Source organism: Amia ocellicauda, chromosome 2, assembly GCF_036373705.1.
Source record: "Amia ocellicauda isolate fAmiCal2 chromosome 2, fAmiCal2.hap1, whole genome shotgun sequence".
Lineage (NCBI taxonomy): Eukaryota > Metazoa > Chordata > Actinopteri > Amiiformes > Amiidae > Amia > Amia ocellicauda.
In genome coordinates, this window is record NC_089851.1 from 27,838,854 (window position 1) to 27,858,782 (window position 19,929).

At 34.7% G+C, this 19,929-nt stretch overlaps 1 protein-coding gene across 1 annotated transcript in view; it reads left to right on the forward strand.

Annotated features, from left to right (window-relative positions):
* The window catches only part of LOC136768121 (cadherin-18), a 157,953-nt gene that overhangs the window by 97,992 nt on the left and 40,032 nt on the right, over positions 1-19,929 (forward strand). Inside the window, exons 5-8 of the mRNA XM_066722178.1 lie at positions 2,115-2,282; positions 4,675-4,862; positions 5,034-5,287; positions 17,642-17,778. Of these exons, the coding sequence (XP_066578275.1) occupies positions 2,115-2,282; positions 4,675-4,862; positions 5,034-5,287; positions 17,642-17,778 (747 nt within the window). The remainder of the gene's footprint in view (positions 1-2,114; positions 2,283-4,674; positions 4,863-5,033; positions 5,288-17,641; positions 17,779-19,929) is intronic.

Below are 19,929 nucleotides of genomic sequence, written 5' to 3' on the forward strand. Positions count from 1 at the left end.
AAAAAGGCACCAGGATTTTCAAATTCAGTATATCCCCAAAGCAAAACGGACATACCTGCATGCTTGGTGATGACATTCTTCTTGACACGTGTTTCACCTTTGTCTTAACCAAACATACCACTGGTATGTGTATTTCATTTCACTACAACAGACAGACCGAGTTGACTACTGTCACCACAGAACAGGCATTTTCTCTCAGAACTCTATTGTGGTTGTGTATTGAAGCATTTATAGGAATGCCCTAATAATGTACCCTTAATAGTTCAATTCACGTCCACAGTATTATCGCGTTCCTTCACAATGGTTTAAACTTGTGCTCACCTGTCGATGTATTTCCATTTCACAATACCTTCAGATTGTATGAGAGGATGTTTAGATGATAGCATCTGGTGATATACCATCAAGGCATCACATTTCTACTACTCATCTTCACCAAGGATACAATGTTAGGAAATACAATTTAAGAGTAATACCACAAACACTTTAGCTGTATCAACAATGTTATACATTCCCCAAACCCCGTTCATTTATTTAGAAACCGTGTCAGACAAGGGAAAAAAAAAAAAGGTTAAATATGTGTACATGTATGTACATTAAGTAGATTAATAATACATTATTGTATTACATTGTTTCTAATAATAAATTAATACAGTAATATAATTTTCTGCAGAAGAGACTAAACTTACAAGGCTTAGTGTTCATAGCTATAATATAGAATTCCTTCTGAAATATCAAGATACATTTCCAAGTTTAGATATAAACAAATTAATTAAAATACAATGGATAATTGTGTATTTTTTGCACTGCAGGTCTGAAGGACAAGTGAAAATATTGATTCTGTTTGAAGTCAAATGTTCAAAAATTATTACAACACTTGTTTGGTTACTTTTTGATTTACCTCACATTCATGTCTGAGAAGCAGGTTTTGTTGTTATTGTAGTTGTAAATATGATTAATTGAGTGGGTGTCTGGAAAGGCTGTAATTTTTTTGTCCCTTCAAGGTTGTGTAGTAACCTGAAAGATAATGAAATGTGCTGCAATGTTAACCTTGGCTTTGAAAGAGTGGAGCAGTTTACAAAGAGCACGTAGAAAGCTATGTTATGCTGTGTGTGTCTTTTATATAAACTGTCAGAATGAACAGTTATATTTGACAAAGTAATAGCAGATGTATTTACCCATGTATTTGCCATGCTTAAGGTCAATTTTTCCATACTATTGGAGCATTAAGGGAACGGCCTATATTAGTTTAAAATAATTCAGAATTTAACATATTTCTTCTGAAAAATATTATATGTTTTGCAAGTGAGGATATAGAATATATTGCATTCATGATAATAACAACAATTAACACTAAGTACTAGATTATAAATAATGACTGCATAACCCAGAAGAAAGCGCAAGTACTGCACACCTCCAATCTTTGTCGTGATATTACTGGGGAAGTTTAGCAGTGCAAGAATTATTTACAATAATGCCACTAATGTTCCTGAGATACGAGACTGCCCCAGGAGGGACTGTACCTCCCTGGATATGCTGGGGAAGTGAATTCAACAGGGAGCACCTGACGTGTAGCGGCCCCGTGAGTGAATCCCCGGGATACAGGGGGTGACAGAGCCTACGGGGCAATCTCGTGTTGCGCCTCCCAGCACAGCATCACAAGATATATATATTTGTTTAGATTTTGTAAATGCTCTGTATTGTACTGCTTTCTTAAGCCTTTTTTTAAATGTGCTAATTCTGAAATGTAATTCAAAACAAGGTGGCATTTAATCATATAAATTCAATACATTTTAAATGATGTTACCTACCTAAGCTTTTTTATTTTATTTTCCGTTTCTTTTAGGACATTGCATTTCTCTTTGTGGTTAGCATGCGGTATAATTAAAAGCATACTATCAATTCCAGTACAATATATGATTTGTATTCATGAAAGAAATAAAAATAATAAAAAGATTAAAACACGATCTTGATAAAATTGTGGGAATTTCAACGGACTGCATTTTTTGCTGGAGGTGTCTATTGTATGCAAACAGAATAATTTAAATACAAATGTGTATTTTGCTAAACAAGTTTTGGTCTTTGTTTTTGAGTATTTTTCTTATTTTTTATTACAGGTGTCATCAGGACTGCCTTAGCTAACATGGACCGAGAAGCCAGAGAGCAGTACTCTGTTGTCATTCAAGCCAAAGACATGGCAGGCCAGGTTGGAGGACTTTCGGGGTCAACCACTATAAACATCACACTGACAGATGTCAATGACAACCCACCTAAATTTCCCCAGAGTATGTATTTACAATTATTATCTTAAGCAACTGTTTATGTGGGTACATCTGAAGTCAAATTTTTCTTAAAAATGATAATTGTATATTTGGAATTTGCATTAGTTGTTCTTATATTGCTCATGGCAATGCACGACAGAATATGTTAGGACAATATCCTGAAAAGAGAGAATTTTAAAAATGTAATTTTCTTTCTTTCACATCGGTGAAATGTTTCTCAGCAGTTTGTATTTCTTCCTTCATTGGCTATTACATAAAGTATTGAACAGTCACTGATAATCTGTAATGGTTGAATGAAAATGGCAACTCATCACTATGGATTAGCATTGCCTAACGTGCTTTGTTGAGGAAAACACTTGTGACAAGAACATAATTTGCTTTTTTCTGTAGTGACAGTCATTTTACTTCTATCCTAATATGTGCTGAAGGGACTAAGCTAACTCCTCTGATAATTCTATAAATTACAAAGCATTAAGTTGTTCCCTGCTGGCCTTAGACCAAGTTATTTCTTAAAAATATTGAAATACCCTTTATCAAACATTCAAATGACATTCTGACCATATGAAATGTGTGCATATTTAAGGCTTCTTCCTATTTTAGTGATTAGGCAAACAAGCTCAATGTTGTGAGTCACAAAAGTATTTTGTTACCATCAAAACACAATCTTCAGAAAAAACTGTTTTAATTAACACTCATTGGAAAGCACAACATGTAAGCATCTCTTTTTTGTATTGTTAAAAACACACAAAGCTTCATTTTTAGCATTCACACACACGCACACACGCACACACACACACACACACAACCAGAGACAGATTCAGCTGGTGTCGATTACAGGCAAATGGCTATCCAGCTCTGTATTAGAAAAGGTTAGATTTCATCTGCATAAAAATGGCCCTATTGCACAGGAAACACAGCAAAGTCAAACATATCTAGAGGTCACAGCTCCACACTATTTGACATCTTCAGCTATGCAAGCTCTATTTGGTATTCTTCATGTAAGGAATTAAGTGCCACTGCTATTGGATTCTTGAATTCAGTGAAACCATAGTACTTTGCCTTGCTTTTGAACTGGGTCGATTTTCACAATACTATTACGTGTTAGTGAGAGAGAATAGTCATTATCTTTGAAGCATGGTATGTTTGAAAAATATTTAAAAATCTTAATAATGTAGAGTTACTCATGCCTATTGTTCCCATCTCACATTCTACTGAAGGTGCTTTATAGCTCATTGTCACAGTCCATGGCCCCTAGCAGGTGCCATTGTAAAAATGAAGTATTCTGCTGTGTTCTTCTCCTAATGAGAGAGTGCGTAATATCCTTCTCTTAATTTACCCTGTTAAAATGGGAAATTAGGAAACCTCTAATAACGTACTAAATATTTCCACTGCAATTAACAAAAACACTTTTCTTGAAAATTCTATTGCAATCAGCTGGCTTTGATACTGTATGACATAAACAGATAATCTAATTATAATAATCTAATTATAGCAAATGAGTTGTACGTGACGTATACATTATATATTTTTACATTATGGACAATTTTCTGTATATGGAAAATAAGTTTGTTGTTTTAATGATGTGTCATTCTTTATGTTGATTTGCTCCACCATTCTTTTACGATAGACAAAACTATGTTTCTTTATTAATTTCCAGTAGGGATGTTTCAAACAACAAGGATATACTATGCATATAAATTATACTAACTCGATGTTAGGGTCACATCATTTCAATACATGTAGCCTTAAACATATCCTTCTCTAGGAAACAGCTGTATGTATGGTTTCTTTATGTTTGTTTGTTTTTTTGTTTTTTAATTAAAATATTATATGTAATGCAATGCATGTCAAATTCATTTAAATTAAACAGATATGACTGATTTCCCTGCACATATAACTGTAAATTAAAAGGATTTGGCCTTGTGTAATGTAATGTATTTCTTTTGATGTATTTTCAAAGATGTATCTCCTTTGATGTATTTTCTCAGACACCTGTTGTAATCAGATAGATCCAAAATGATATACATCTATAAAGATTGTGTAATTGTTCCATGAACATTAAACTATCTTGATGTATTGTTTAATTAAGGGTTATGGAAAAGGAATATATACTGTATCTATCTATCTATCTATCTATCTATCTATCTATCTATCTATCTATCTATCTCTCTATCTATCTATCTATCTATCTATCTATCTATCTATCTATATGTATGTGTGATTAAATCAATACAAATTTATTTATGTTTTTGTATATTTTAAAAGCAAATGTAATTGAAATATAATATGATTTGAATACTTTTCAGTTAAATTAAATCCTACTGAAATGTGTTTGTAAGCTTTTTGAACGTGCTGGATAGTTTTAACGTATAGACTATATTGCTTTTTTACACAGAAAATTATCAGCTCTATGTTCCAGAATCTGCTCAAGTCGGAAAAGCAGTTGGAAAAATCAAGGCAAATGATGATGATATTGGAGTTAATGCAGAGATAAAGTACAACATCATAAACGGAGATGGGGCTTCAGTGTTTACTATTTCTACGGACAGAGACACGAGAGAAGGCATCATTTCGCTTAAAAAGGTACATTTGTACAATATGAACATGGTTTACATATTAACATTAACATTTACACTGATATAAATGATGAATCAGAGGAACTGGCATGACTGCTAATTCAAGATTAGCACTGTAATATTGACAAAGTATCTCAGCTACACACTTAATATATTTATATTCTATTGATATCCACAGCCGCTGAACTATGAAAAGAAGAAAAGTTACACTCTTCACATCGAAGGAGTGAATTCGCACATAGACCCTCGTTTCACATATCTCGGACCATTTAAGGACACAACAACTCTGAAGATCATCATTGGAGATGTGGATGAACCACCTGTCTTTTCAACAACTTCTTACTTAATGGATGTTTACGAAAATGCAAAGATTGGTACTGAGGTGGGAGCAGTAACTGCACGGGATCCTGACAGCACCAACAGTGCAATCAGGTACATGGAATTTATGATTGGCTTAATCCTTTTTTGTTGTAGATGGACGGTCTGTGTTATTTAAGTGTTGTTCAAAGGTTGGAGGCTAATCATTGTTTAACCAGAGCTTAACCTAGATACTGGTTTCAATTCCAAGCCAAATTGTATAATACTACAGGGGGCAGTAAATACATGCATCTGAGAAAGTTGTATACAGCCTGAATGATCTTATTGAGGTAAATATACCTTCAAAACACCCAGTCAGACTGGTGATGATAGGGGTGGGCCCACAATACAGAGGAGGAGTGACAAATTAAAGGAAAAACCTGAATAAATGAGAGGAGGAACATAACGAATGCAGATGCCTCCAAACATGTGTACTGCATGATACAATTAAGCAAATAACATCCTATCATGCTCTGAGTCATGTATAAATATGCAGGCCCAGCTGACCTCGATTTTGGATCAAGATGGCAAGAGGAATGGATCTAAGTGACTTTGAAAGAGTGGGCATTATTGGGGCACCATAGGCACTGGTCTACAGAGATGTGGAAAAAGTGATCTGATCAGATGAGTCATCCTTCAACATATTCTTGACAAGTGGGCGAGTGTATGTGTGGCGACACCAAGGGAACGCTACAGACCTGACTGCTTGACCCCTACAGTGAGGGGGTCCAGAGGCTCTGTTATGCTGTGGGGGCATTTTCCTGGCATGGTTTGGGTACACTTGTCCCCTTAGAGGGAAGGGTCACTGCAAATCAATACAAAGTTATTCTGAGTGATCACCTTAATCCTGTGATGAAACATTTCAATCCTGATGGGAGTGTCTCTTCCAGGATGACAATGCCCCCATCCACAGGGGCACTGAATGGTGTGATGAGTATGAAAATGATGTGAATCATATGGTTGACCTTCACAGTCACCAGATCTCAACCCAATTGAACACCTATGGGAGATTTTGGACTGACGTGTTAGACAGTGCTCTCCACCACCATCATCAAAACCCCAAATGAGGGAATATCTTTTGGAAGAATGGTGTTCATCCCTCCAGTAGAGTCCAGAGACTCGTAGAATCTGTGCCAAGAGCATTGACGCTGTTCTGGCGGCTCGTGGTGGCCCAACACCTTACTGAGACACTTTATGTTGGCTTTTCCTTTAATTTGTCACCCATCTATATCACAGTATTCTACATTCTAACAGGCGGTATATGGTATATATACAATATATTAAAATGTTACATATTGCCCCATTCGCTGCCATGGCTTTCCAGCATTCAAACAACAGTCGTGGTGCGAATATCTGAACTGGCTCACTGGGGAGGGTTCAACAAGTTGAATAGGACATTGTTATATAGATGAGAATACAGTACCAATTTCAGTTTTTGAGACTTGTTTATGTAGTTTGAATTGGGACTTGAGACTTGAAGTGAGCACAGGAAGAAAAAAAAAAAAATCTTAGATTTTAATATATATTTTATATAACATAATTATTTTAATCAAACTATTTTTGATCTGTGTGCGACTGGACATTGTGAATAATACATACTTAAAAGATACAGATACATCACCCAACCCTAGGAGATGTTAAAGATGCATGCAACATTTAACATTTTCAACCAGAAGAAAATGTGAGACGAAAATGTGGCAACAGGCAGGACTGGGGCTGGTTTGCCAGTGCACAGAAAGACATGTATTCAAAATAGGCAGTACATTTGTTCAAGAACAAAGTAATTTAATTCATCTATGTCATATGTGGATCAGTTAATTAGTTGATTAATAGACCCAATAATTGGTTAATCGAGGCAGCCCTAATATATATATATATATATATATATATATATATATATATATATATATATATATATATATATATATATATATATTGTTTATAGAAAATTCTATTCAAAAAGTGATATCATGAACATGTGGGTAGACTCCAGATTCAACATTAGCAACATTGGTAAAACATGATCCCTACAGCCCAGGCAGTTGCTTTCTGTTATGTGATATTCAAATATACTTTTTCAATGTATATTAAAATACATTATCAGACAATTCATGTTTTTTTATATAGTATATCTAAATATATGATATATAGGGCCCTGCTTTTTTTCAATTGTAATCCAACTGCTATCAACTAGGTGTCTTTACAGCCACTGCAGTAAATAAACAAAATATGAGTGAGCTAATTCACACAACAGTATCCACCTGATATTCTGTGCACTAATGGTTACAGATTATGTTGCACAACTTGCAATTCACCTTTCTTGAACCACACTCATGTCAAGAGTAGACCAACCTTTATCATAAAAAAACACAGACAACAAAAGGCTGTGATTGACAGCTATTAAACAGCATCCTCTATAAAAATAAAAATGAGGGGATAGAATGTTATGAATGCAGATGATATGTTATTTTCGACTTGACAGATGTGTTTGTGCTAAAATTCCCCAGGAAAACAATGATAATCCTGAACATGTGTTCTGAACAAACTTGTAATAAACGTAAATTTAAAATCCTAACTCTCCCTGATTGCAACACATGGCAAGGTACTGGTGGATCTGACTCAGTGGTTTGAAAGCCATGAATTGAGAGTCCATGAAAAATATAATAAAATGGCAGAATTAATAAATATATACCAAGCACAAGAGGTACACAATACAGACACCACAATAAACTTTGTGTAAAAACCTTCCATGACGTTTCTGAAAAACGGACTACTTACTACATCCCGGATCAATGCACAAAGTAACCAGCTCAAAATTTTCTGCTGGCAGTAAGGAAATCTGTTATTTGTATCTGGGAGCCATCCCATTATATTTTATTCCAGGATTTGACACTGACTATAAATGAGAAATGGACAAAATGTCATATGCAAAAACAAAATGGCTATAGTACGACTTTAAATGCATTTTGGATCAAATATGAAGAATTATTTCCCAATTTCGTTTTTTAAAGAATAAAGAAGCAAGGGTTAACCAACTAATGATGAAGAATAATACTATTACTGTGTAGCGTAAGGTACAATTATAAATTTCAATTAAAGAAGTGAATTTATAGTATCACCTTATCACAAATCCTGGAATCTTGTAGAACTCAATTTCTGTAATAATTGGATGCAGACACCAATTCCAAAGATATACATTGTCAAATGTATTCAAAAACGAAGACTAAATGTAGCACTACACTAATTATACAAAAGGGAAAAAATAATTAAAATTCAACTCTAGATCAAAAAATCAAAGACAAATCACTTCCGTGACCAAATCAAAGACCATGGGATCGCATATGATAATGCACAAATCGTTAAACAAAAAAGGTGTAAACACATTGACTACAATACCGGTTAGTAAGACGAAGGTGAGTCTCTCATTATTATTGTTAGTCAGACATTAAATAACTACGCAGGTTAGTATTTATGTCAGGTAACTTCTCGTTATATATATATCAGTCTCTTTTACGTTTAGGTGCCGAGAAAGATCCTATCATTACTTGTTACCACAATTTCCCTTAACTGATTATTATTCAATGATTAAGGATAGGCGGGGCCACCAATAATCTAATGTCTATTAACTTGTGTCAATTTCAGACTAAACAGTTAAACAGGAATGAGAAGATATTTCTCGGCGTTGACAGATTTTATTTCTAAAATTATCAACAAAACAGTTTAATGCAACACACATTTATATTTAAGAAAACTAAATGATATTACACATTCTAGAGTTATGAATCACAGATTAACATTTCTAATTGATTTCTCAAATGTCATGAATCACAAACTCCAAACTGTTAAACGTATCTGAACTTCGTCGCAGAGAGGCCTCTCTGTCTTCGGGCTCAGATAACAGCACACGGCACGAGGTCCGTGTGGTTGGGAACAAAGGCAGTCCGGTTCGGCTTTGTCCAAGAACTTCCACTCAGTCGATGCACCTGGAAGTTGGGGTTTCGCGAATGTAGAGTCTTTTCCAAACAGATTTTCCACTGGTTTGAAGGCTCCAAGGTTGTGCACAAAATATTCTTGGCAAGCAGGGTTTCTCACCGTACTTATTTGAAGACAAAGTCTTTGAGGAAAGCAGGGCCCTGTTTGGTTCCAAGGGTCAAGTTTCTTAAGACTCAAATAGCTATTTAAATGACTGACACTTTCGTATACATGCACAGTCTGTAAAGTTCTTTATTTAATAAAATCCTTTAAAAGAATTCTTCGTACGGCTCAATCTCCTTCTCCCAGTTTAACTCTTCTGTTGCTGGCAAAGACTTAGTTGGTTTCTGGTTCCGGTTCGGGCAACAGAGCTACAGGTTGAGTTGTGGCAGCGAGTTACTGGTTCAGGTGAGAGAGAGAGAGAGCGAGAGAGTGCACTGTTCTTTATATGCCTGTCAGATCAATAGGTGATTGGTTCTTGAGTTTTTGAGATTGGATTTCGGTTTCAGCCCCCAGTGTCCTATTGGAGGGGGGTTTGATTTATGACTGATGTCAATCCATGCCATCTTTTGGAAATGCCGGTTGGCCCGGATTCGTAGCTCTGCGTCGGGATTTCGGCTCTCGTCCACTTCAAAGAGTTTTTATTACCTACAGGCCCCCTTCTCCAGACATCTCACAGCAGGATTCCAAACTATTTGGCCTATTCTCGGTGCCATCCTCCCCAAAACTTTCACTTTGATGTAAACCAGTTCCCCACTTTAAGGAAATCTGATAACTTTGGGGGGAGAGGTAGATCAGTGCTTCAGCTCAGAGCTAAAATGCTCATCAAAATACACCCAACATAATGCTACAACTGCAACTACTAAAACATAATGTGCTGCTTGCAAATATACTTATTTTTATATTATCTACATGTATATCATTATTAAAAACATGTATATCATTTTTCTGGGAATTACTGCTGATTTTTGTTTTACTCTTTTGTCGACAAATGTGTTCCTACTACCAAACCACAACATTGCAATTTTTAGTTTACAAATTCTAAGGAATGATATTGAATAATACATTCATCATCATGCCAATACACATTGATACATGATAAATTAATCAGGAGATTAGTCGTCACTTTTGTAATTATGGAAACTATATGACTACCTTGCGCTGGGAGGAATTAAATGCAGCTTAGGAAAGCAGGTTGCATAAAATGCAGGGTCCTAATGATATAGTATAACTAAACACTGCTTTGTATTTTATGTTACACCTGGGAATATTGTGGATGATTTTGTGTGTTTGTTTAATACCAGTCAAAACAAGAAGCTTGTTTTTATATTTTATATGTTTTTATATTGACACATTGTTTGATTTAGTGATAGATTTAGTTACACTTCATATGAGAGTAAAATATTTAGTAAGTGTAATTTACTTATTTGTAACACTTTATTAGTGTTGCTTTGCTGATCAGTTATACATGGAAACCTATTATGAATTTGCTGAACTGCTGGGGTGAATACCGAACCTTTCATCTACACTGTACTCAACAACCATGTGCTTGCTGCGAGCTGATGAGAGTAAGATCATTTCCTGACTGGGCATTGTTGTTCTAGATTCATGTTGACAAGAACATCTCCCAACATTTATATCAGTTATTGAGCATTGTTGTCAGTGCCCAAGACCAAAAGCCAGTGGTAACATAGCCAAGTTGTGGACATTGGCCTAGTACACACATCCATATATATATATATATATATATACACACACACATACATATGCACACAGTGGATTGCATAAGTATTTACTTAAAGACTTTTTCACAATTTGTTATGTTACAATCTGGAATGCAAATTGATTTAATTGAGATTCTCTCCCATTGATTAACACCACATACACAACACCTTGAAGGTGCAAAATATGTTTTTATTAGGAACAAAATTATTGACCCCTGAATCAATACTTGGTAGAATCACCTTTGGCAGCAATTACAACTGCGAGATATTAGTCTCTACCAGCAGGTCTCTACTAGTTTAACACATCTGGTTCCTATCATTTTTGCCCATTCTTCTGTGCAAAATTGCTCAAGGTCTCTCAAGTTGGATGGGCACCCTTGGTTAACAGCAACCTTCAAGTCTTGTCACAGATTCTCAATTGAGGCCTGGGCTTTGACTGGGACATTCTAGGACACTCAGCTTCTTGTTTTTAAACCACTCAAGTGTAGCCTTAGTGTTTAGTTCATTGTCTTGCTGAAAGGTGAACCTCAGCCAAAGTCGGAGCAGGTTTTCCTCTAGGATTTTCATATATTTGGATCCATCCATCTTGACTTCAATCCTGACAAGTTTGCTAGTCCCTGCCAATGAAAAGCATACCCATAATATGATGCTGCCACCACTATGCTTTACTGTGGGGATGGTGTTTTGCATTTAGGCCAAAAAGTTCTATTTTGGTCTCATACGAAAAGATAACCTTTTGCGCCATCTTTGCTGTGTCTTCCACATGCCTTATGGCAAAATCCAAACAGGCTATGACGTGATGGATTTCCAGCAATGGCATTCTCTGCATCACTCTTCCATATAGCCCAGCTTCGTGGAGCACCCAGACAAATGGACAGTTTCCTTCAGAGTTACCATTGGCCTCTTTGTGGATTCTCTGACCACTGACCTACTTGCCCGGTCACTCAGTTTTGGTGGACAGTTTTGGTTGTTCCATATTCTTTCATTTTTTTATAATGTTTTTAACTGGATGTTCAAAGTTTGAGATATTTTATTCAGCACCCTGACTGGTGCTTTTCCAGAAATTTCTTTTGGATTTGATTTGAAAGCTCCTTGGTCTTCATGGTGTGGTTATTTGAATATGCTCTCTGACATACTCTGCAGTATTCCAGAAACATGTGTATTTAATGTGAGATCATGCAATGCTTTAATTGAACACAGGTGGACTCTATTCAACTAATTATAAGACTTCTTATTATAAGAATTATAAGGCAATTGGTTGTACCACAGCTCATTTCAGTGTGGCATAGCAAAGGGGTTGAATACTTACGCATTTTTTTTCCAACATCGACATTATGTAAATCTTTGTTGTAGATCAGTGACAGAAAGACCCAATTAATTCAATTTTAGTTCCAGATTGTAACACTGCAAAATGTCCAAAAGTCATACAGGTGAATATTTATTCAATCCATATATACACAGACACACACACACACACAGAAGAAATATAGAGTCTGAAAATGTTTTAGAACCTAAAAAATTTACCATGTCACTGAGAAGACTAATTATTCATTGGTTGGTGCAGAAAAGGTTAATATGCATATTATATAAATGTACTACAGATACATGTACTTTATACAGTATTTGTAAAACATCAACAATTTGACATCTCAAAAAATAAGAAAAACAGTTTACATTCTAGTATATTTCCCTGCATGCTCATGCAGGGAACAGAATGTAACTGCACAGCCTTTTCAGTTTTGTACAACAATTACATTGAAATTCCTGTTTTATTAGCTGTATCTTTTTCTTTCACATTTTTGGAAGTGGGCATTTTTCATATGCGACTTGTGCAAGGCTCTGTACAAATAAAAATGCTTCTTCAAAAAAGGAAGAGCATGAATCATTTAAGGATCTTTTAAAGGATTTGTGGTAAACAAAGTAAATTAGCATATCAAAATATTTTTTGAAAACTGTAGGATACCTCCTCCTTGCCTGTCCATCAGTCCTGTCAGTTAACTGCATGCCAAAAGGGACAGTGTAGCTTCTCATATGACATCTATTTGAACTGAAAAACTGAATGTATAAAACAAAATATTCCTTATACAGAAGCCAAGACTATGTGAGATACAGATAACTAAACTTTCAGTAACTTATTTTCTTCTTCTTTTTAAATGCCACACCTATAATACTGGGTTTTGTAAAATCAATTACAAAAATAAATTAGATTTGGAAAGCAACACATATCCTCTGATTTGTTTAGTAGAGAAATGGCTTTACATATTATAATATTTAAATATGAAATATTGGCCCCAAACCAGGTTTTGGTGAGTATAAATGTAAATATTATACTCACCAAAACCTGGTTACGAGGGGATGCAATAAATTAATAGATGCAAGACATGTGCAACTTCTCTTTGATAGGGAGACATTTACTCCCTGAATAGGTGGAGAAGGAATACTCAGGACTCAATTTATTTAAATAATACAAATGTAGTTTATTCAACAAGAATGAAGCGCTCTGGAGACGGCCAGTCAGGAAGACTCGTCTAAAGTTTTTCTAAAAGAACATACTATCATATGGAAGATTACTTTCTTGGTTGCTGAGCAACTACTTTGACAACAATGAGGTACTCCAACTTTATGGAAGACTTATTCTTTGCCTTTTATTCTCAATATGACCTTGAATAAAATGTTTTTCTAAAGTCAGCTACACAGAAACTACTGCACCTGGCCTTCCTGCAGAAATACACAAAGCTGAAATTCACACATGGGTTACACAATCTTTCTGCAACAATAATACAAATAGAATATATCCGGCATCCAGACAGGGCCCTGTCCTGCATCACTCTTCTTGTCTTATTAAGACAAAAAGATCCTGCACTGTCCACCAGGAGGAGATACAGTTTGCAGATGTAGTACTCAACATGGGCAGGCAGAAATAATCAGGGCTGGATTAAGGTTCTTGTAGGCCCTAGGCATGTCTGTTTCATAGGCCCATTGTGGTTCCATTTATATGGGTGTATCGATTTCTCATTTCAATGGGTAGATGGGATGATCTTGAATATTTGTTTCAGATAGCAAAGCGGTGTGTGTTTGACATTATGATATGTTTGTCAAATAAGTTTTTATATGTTGGTCACTAGTATGTTCTGCTACTTTAGTATAAATAACAATAGCGTCATATCGGTGGCCGCTTGCTCCACTATCGCAGCTACACGAGTTCACAGTATTCCTACTGTTGGCGGACGTTTAGCACCTGGTGCCAAGACGGCGGTCAAAGACCCAATTAATTGCCCCATTGGGGTCATATTACAATTTCTACAAGAGCTGTTGGACCAGGTCAAATCCCCATTCACGCTCAAACTGCTCTCGGCAAAAGAGGACGAACCTGCGCTGACGTCACATTTTATACAACAGGAAGTGGGAAGGGAGGTGTTCTGAGTGACGAGTGCAGGGGCCAATGGCAGCTTTGATAGAGTGATGTTTTCGATCGAGTTCCTACGGAAGTGCGCAGAAACCCCTCCCCCTTGGGCAGTGCTTCCTTTTTCAGATAACCGGGGTTGCATTCACAACCTATCATTATGAAACAGGGAGGATAGTGGTAGCTCATTATGAAATATGTGGAAAATGTAATATACTAGGCAGAATAATAAAATGCTAAGAGAATACATAATTGGTAGATGGACACAAGCTGTTGTATAGTGCTCAATGGATTAAAAATGCTATGAAACTACAGCAGAAAACAATGGTCTTCTTGTTGGTATATATTTTTTAGAAACAAAGAATATCAAAAGAGTTTAGGTGGCAAAACCCCTGTCCTTGTAGGCTATGAGATTAATATTTATCCTAATTCATAAAGAATACAATAAAGCATTTATTTTTTTCTCTCCCAATATGGACAATGTAGTTTTGTTTTGTATAAATGTCAGGAGCCAAAGATTAAACTGTATTGTTCTATTATGTATGATGCACATTATATTTCACACAAGCAGTTTCTGTTTTCACAGTACACACCAGCAAGGCAATGATGTGTTTTGGTATATGGCCATGGGAAGATTGGATTTATTTATTACGATTTTGTTCTTGTTTTTGTTATTTTGCTTTGCCTTATTTAACTTTTGATGAAATGGGAAGAGTCTTTCAGTCAGCTTGAAATTGTCTAAAGAATGGCATGCATTATTATTTTTGTTTTTGTTTGAATGTAGGAAGAATGACACTGCCATTGCACTGTTGTTCTCAACAGGAGCCACAAGAAGCTTGTTTTAAACCATTTCTGTTTTGTTTTATTTTAATACCAGGAAAGGTTAGTGGTGAGAGAATTATTTGATTTAATACCCCTGATGCTCCTGTGAAGAATTCAGTGTGAACATATTTTTATATAATCTAGCCCTAGGTTAAAGGCAAAGCAGAATAAATGTGGTTTATAATGTGATTTATACAGATGACTGACATTTCCAATAATTTAAGAGAAGACTCAAAAAAGAGAATACTCAGAAATAAAAACACTAGTCTTCAAACTGTTGACTTGGAATTAACAAGTGTCTCACTTGGGGATGTGATCAGGACAGAACATTGTAAACACATATTATGTGTTTTATGTTTAATATACAGAGCTTGAAAAATAGGAGAGGACGCACACGCAAAACAAGCTAACGGAACAAAGTCCCAATCAACAAAAGAAAAAGAAAGACACACACTTTGCAAAAAGAGTGTGTGGCTTTCTTTTTCTTTAATATATGGAGCTTACAACTAATGCAAAATTTGAGAGGCAGGAGAAAGATAAGAACCTGTGTTTTGGAAGTAGCCGGGGCCAGATCAGATATGATCCAGTACGTACACATTAATATATTTTTATATAGAAATGTGAATAAAATACATTGAAAGGATACAGACCGGATTAAGCAAAATAATTGGCCAGATGTCTGCATCTAAAAGGGATAGGCCTACATCTGGACCATATGGAGGAATATTTTAATTAAAATGTTGTGACTCTGAACGTATAAAACAGTTATTAAAATAATATCTTAGTTGTTGGTTTCCATAAATAATATTACTTGCATTTAAAATATCACTTTGCCAAAGCACTAGTATAGTAATCAAGACCACATTTGCCCACAATGGCCTCTATTTTTAAACAGCCTCTGCTTTTTAATAGTTCAACAAGTTTTTAGTTGCTTACAAAAGATGACTTGAGAACAACTTTCAAATATATGATTATATGTCTGGATTCGATCAGTATCTGATGTATTTTATAAGACCGGTCAAGCTCGTCTTTGAGGACTACAGTTAAGCTTCTGAAGATCTTGAAAAAGTGTTAAGCTTGTCCAATTCAGCAAATAATAAATCAAACTGGGTAATTAAGATCTCAAGCTGAATTAAAAAAAAATATTTAGAAAAATGGACCGACATTCCTGGGTGACTGAAGTTGATCACATCTTTTGTAGGATATGGAAAAGTGGCACGGGATTCTACAATGTGCCGACAACAATTCAACCCTCTCTCAAACTGGTTGATTAATTTGGACACTCTCTGATAGTGGATACATGTCTTAATATGTCTGAGGGTGAGGATGGTATGACAATAAATTTATGGTTCGGACGTCTATTTACATTTATGCCATGCAATGGGCAATGGGATTAATCAAATCTCCCCTTTTTGTGCAGACTCTTTCTTGCTTTTGGAAAAAATGTCAACATTTCCAAAACTTTATATTGAAATATATATGTCAGATTTTAAAGTTTAGAAAACCATAATTGTTCATTTTGTTATCAATATAGTTGTATTGATATGCTTGTGTGTGCTGTGTAAGAATATCATAGCCTCTTTTTGTACTTTCTGTTTGAGATTACTGAGGTTATAACATATAAAGTAATTGGCAATTTCTGCTTTGGTCTTAAGGTTCTACTACTCATTGTTATTTTATTCATAATGCATTATCTAATACAAGTGGATGTGGTTCATTAGGTAAAAAGTTCAGATTTTTCAATTAAATGCTTTCTTGAGAGTTTTATTTCATCTGTATGTAATAACACTTTTATGAGGCTATGTGCATGATGTAGTTTTGTATGGCAAGCCAAATTATCATTTAGAGATATCTCTAAATGCATTTCAAGATATCTTCAAATATTTAGAGATATCTCTAAATCATTTTAAGATATCTTTAAATCATTTATAGATATCTGCAAATCATTTAGAGATATCTCTAAATGTTAATTTGGCAAACCAAATCTGCCAAACTGTCATTAACATTAACATATATTTGTCTTAAAATGACACGTAAATCATTTAGAGATATATGCAAATAATTTAGGGATATCTTCAAATGACTTCCTGTTCATTTAGAGATATCTGCAAATAATTTAGGGATATCTTTAAATGATTTAAAGATATCTCTAAATGTAATTTTAAATTAGATATCTCTAAATGATTTAAAGATATCTCTAAATGATTTGCAGATATCTTTAAATGATTTAGAGATATCTTGAAATATTTGAAGATATCTGGAATTATTTGAAGATATCTTCAAATATTTGCAGATATCTTGAAATGATTTAGAGATATCTCTAAATATTTGAAGATATCTTTAAATGAATTACAGATATCTCTAAATGATAATTTGGCTTGCCATAGTTTTGTGGGGTATGGCCTACTTTTTGACTGCAGTGAATCTGCCTGTCTTTTATATATTTTTCTTAGATGGTGCAGAGACTGTATTCATGAAATTTTAATTGTCTCTCTCTTCTAAAAATAGGTATTTCATTGACCGCAGCTTGCATGGAGATAGGTATTTCAACATTGATGCCAACACTGGAGCCATTAAGACTGCAAAGACCCTTGACAGAGAAGAAATGCTTTGGCATAATATCACAGTGATTGCTTCGGAGGTTGGTAAGTACAGTAAAGTGCAAAAAAAAAAAGTAGCATCGCTCATATTATTGATTCTGTTGTGGTTACGGGAGGAAGGGGAGTCCTTTTGCTAATATTGTCTTGGTTTCATATTCTTGTATTACGTTCCATAATAATAGAAATGGTTAGTGTCCTCTGATATATTACTTTTATGGCTGTAAAGATGCTGAAATTAATACATAGATTATGACAATGCTGAAGCCACAGATGAGACCTTGGCCTAATAACAAAGAGAGGCATTATCAATCAATGATCTACACTTCCTGTTAGAGAATATGTAACATACAGGATATGTTTTTCTTGCTTCAGTTTCTTATCTCAACTGCTGCTCTTTCTGTTGCAACGGTTGCCTTCAACTGCAATGTAGTTACATACATAAAATGTGTTACTGATGTTACTCCAGGCATGATTACAACCTTGATTACAATGCTGTTGTCTACAGAACATTAAACACATGAACCCGCACTTGGCAGTGAACATTTTGATCGTATCATAAAATGCTATTAATAAATATATATTTGTATGTTTAGTGTTCAGACATACTAAATTACAAGTAATACAGTTATTGTTATATTCTGCATTCTGTCATACTTCTGAAAAATTACCCGACATTAAAATGTAGAGAGAGGTTCATTTTTAGTGAGTCGTAGAGACATTTGTAATGGCTAGATGTCTCAAAACCATTGGTGAACAGTTACTGAATTTGATTTAAAAATACCTTCTTAAGCAATGTGTTTAATGTTACTACCAGTAGCTTTCACCTCCTAGTTTTCTACTCCTGGCACAGCGAGATATGTTTTTTTCCCTTGATATTCTCTTTCAAAACATTGGCTGGGGCCTCCTTGCAGTTGTGCATTTTTGTCATATTTGACTTACAACAGATAACTTTGAATGACCTCTGCTTACATGATAATATAAGATATGTACTGCATAATGTATGCAGAATTATATGTTATGTATTACTAAGCAGATGCCCTTATCCATACATATACACACTCACTCATTTTAGCTTTTCTCTTCAATATTTTTCTCTTCTCTTCAAAATTTCACAACCTGCATCATAGAGCTCTGGAAAAAATTAAGAGACCACTCCGAGTTCAGAAATCTATGTTAAGTGGTCTCTGTTAAGTGGAGCTGTATGTATATGTAAATATGATGCGGGGATTCTGTTTAAAAACACAAATACATAAGATTGTTTTGGTCATATTTATTGTATTATCATTTATGCAAGAGAAAACAATAACAATACATTGTGACATACAGTGAAGTTTGAAATGATTTGGGAAGTGTATTGTTAAGTCGTATGTAACAAAGATGTCTTATTTATAGGTTAAGAGTAGAAACATTTATTATATTATTGTAACATGTTTAAAATGTTGTTTTTCTTTTTTTTTGAGATGGCAATATAATCTGTTACATTTTGTATTTTACTGTGAAGGTATTGAATTTCAGAGATTGTTCAAATGTTTTTGCTTATTGATATCAGCATTTCTATTATGCAGTGTTCAATCAGGACATTTGATTGTTTAATTGCTTAATTGCTCAATTATGCAAATGCATATATTCACCTATAGGAAGAGCTGGTGCTCTCATCCAAGGGTTAGTAATTGACTACCCACCTGTAGGGACTAGCTTAGTTAAAGAAGGGTTTTTCCTTGATAAACTGAGATATTATACTCACTTTTTAATTTTGTTTTTCAATTTATTTTGTAAATCAGAACACCATTGAAGAGATAAACTAAAATAATTACCAAAATAAAATATTTTTGGAAGAACTGGTTGTTGTTGGTTTTTAATGACAAAAAAAGTTTAAAACAAAACACCATAAGAGTATTAGTACATTTGGTTGCCATTTATGGGTTGCATTTTTTTTTTTGGTATGTGATGGTAAACTTTATCACAAAAAATAAATAAAAATGTCCACAAAGTTTTAAACATGGTTTATGCCCACCCTTACCTTGTTGGTTTCCTTGTGATGGTTACCTGAAGGAATACTGCAGCAGTCCTCCAAAAATGTGGTTTTGAAAATATGCAAACAGGACACATCCATAAATACTCAGCCAAATGCTCAATTGTAATTATGATAGATATATGTGTGCATGTGTGTGTGTGAATTAAATTGTTTCTTTAATA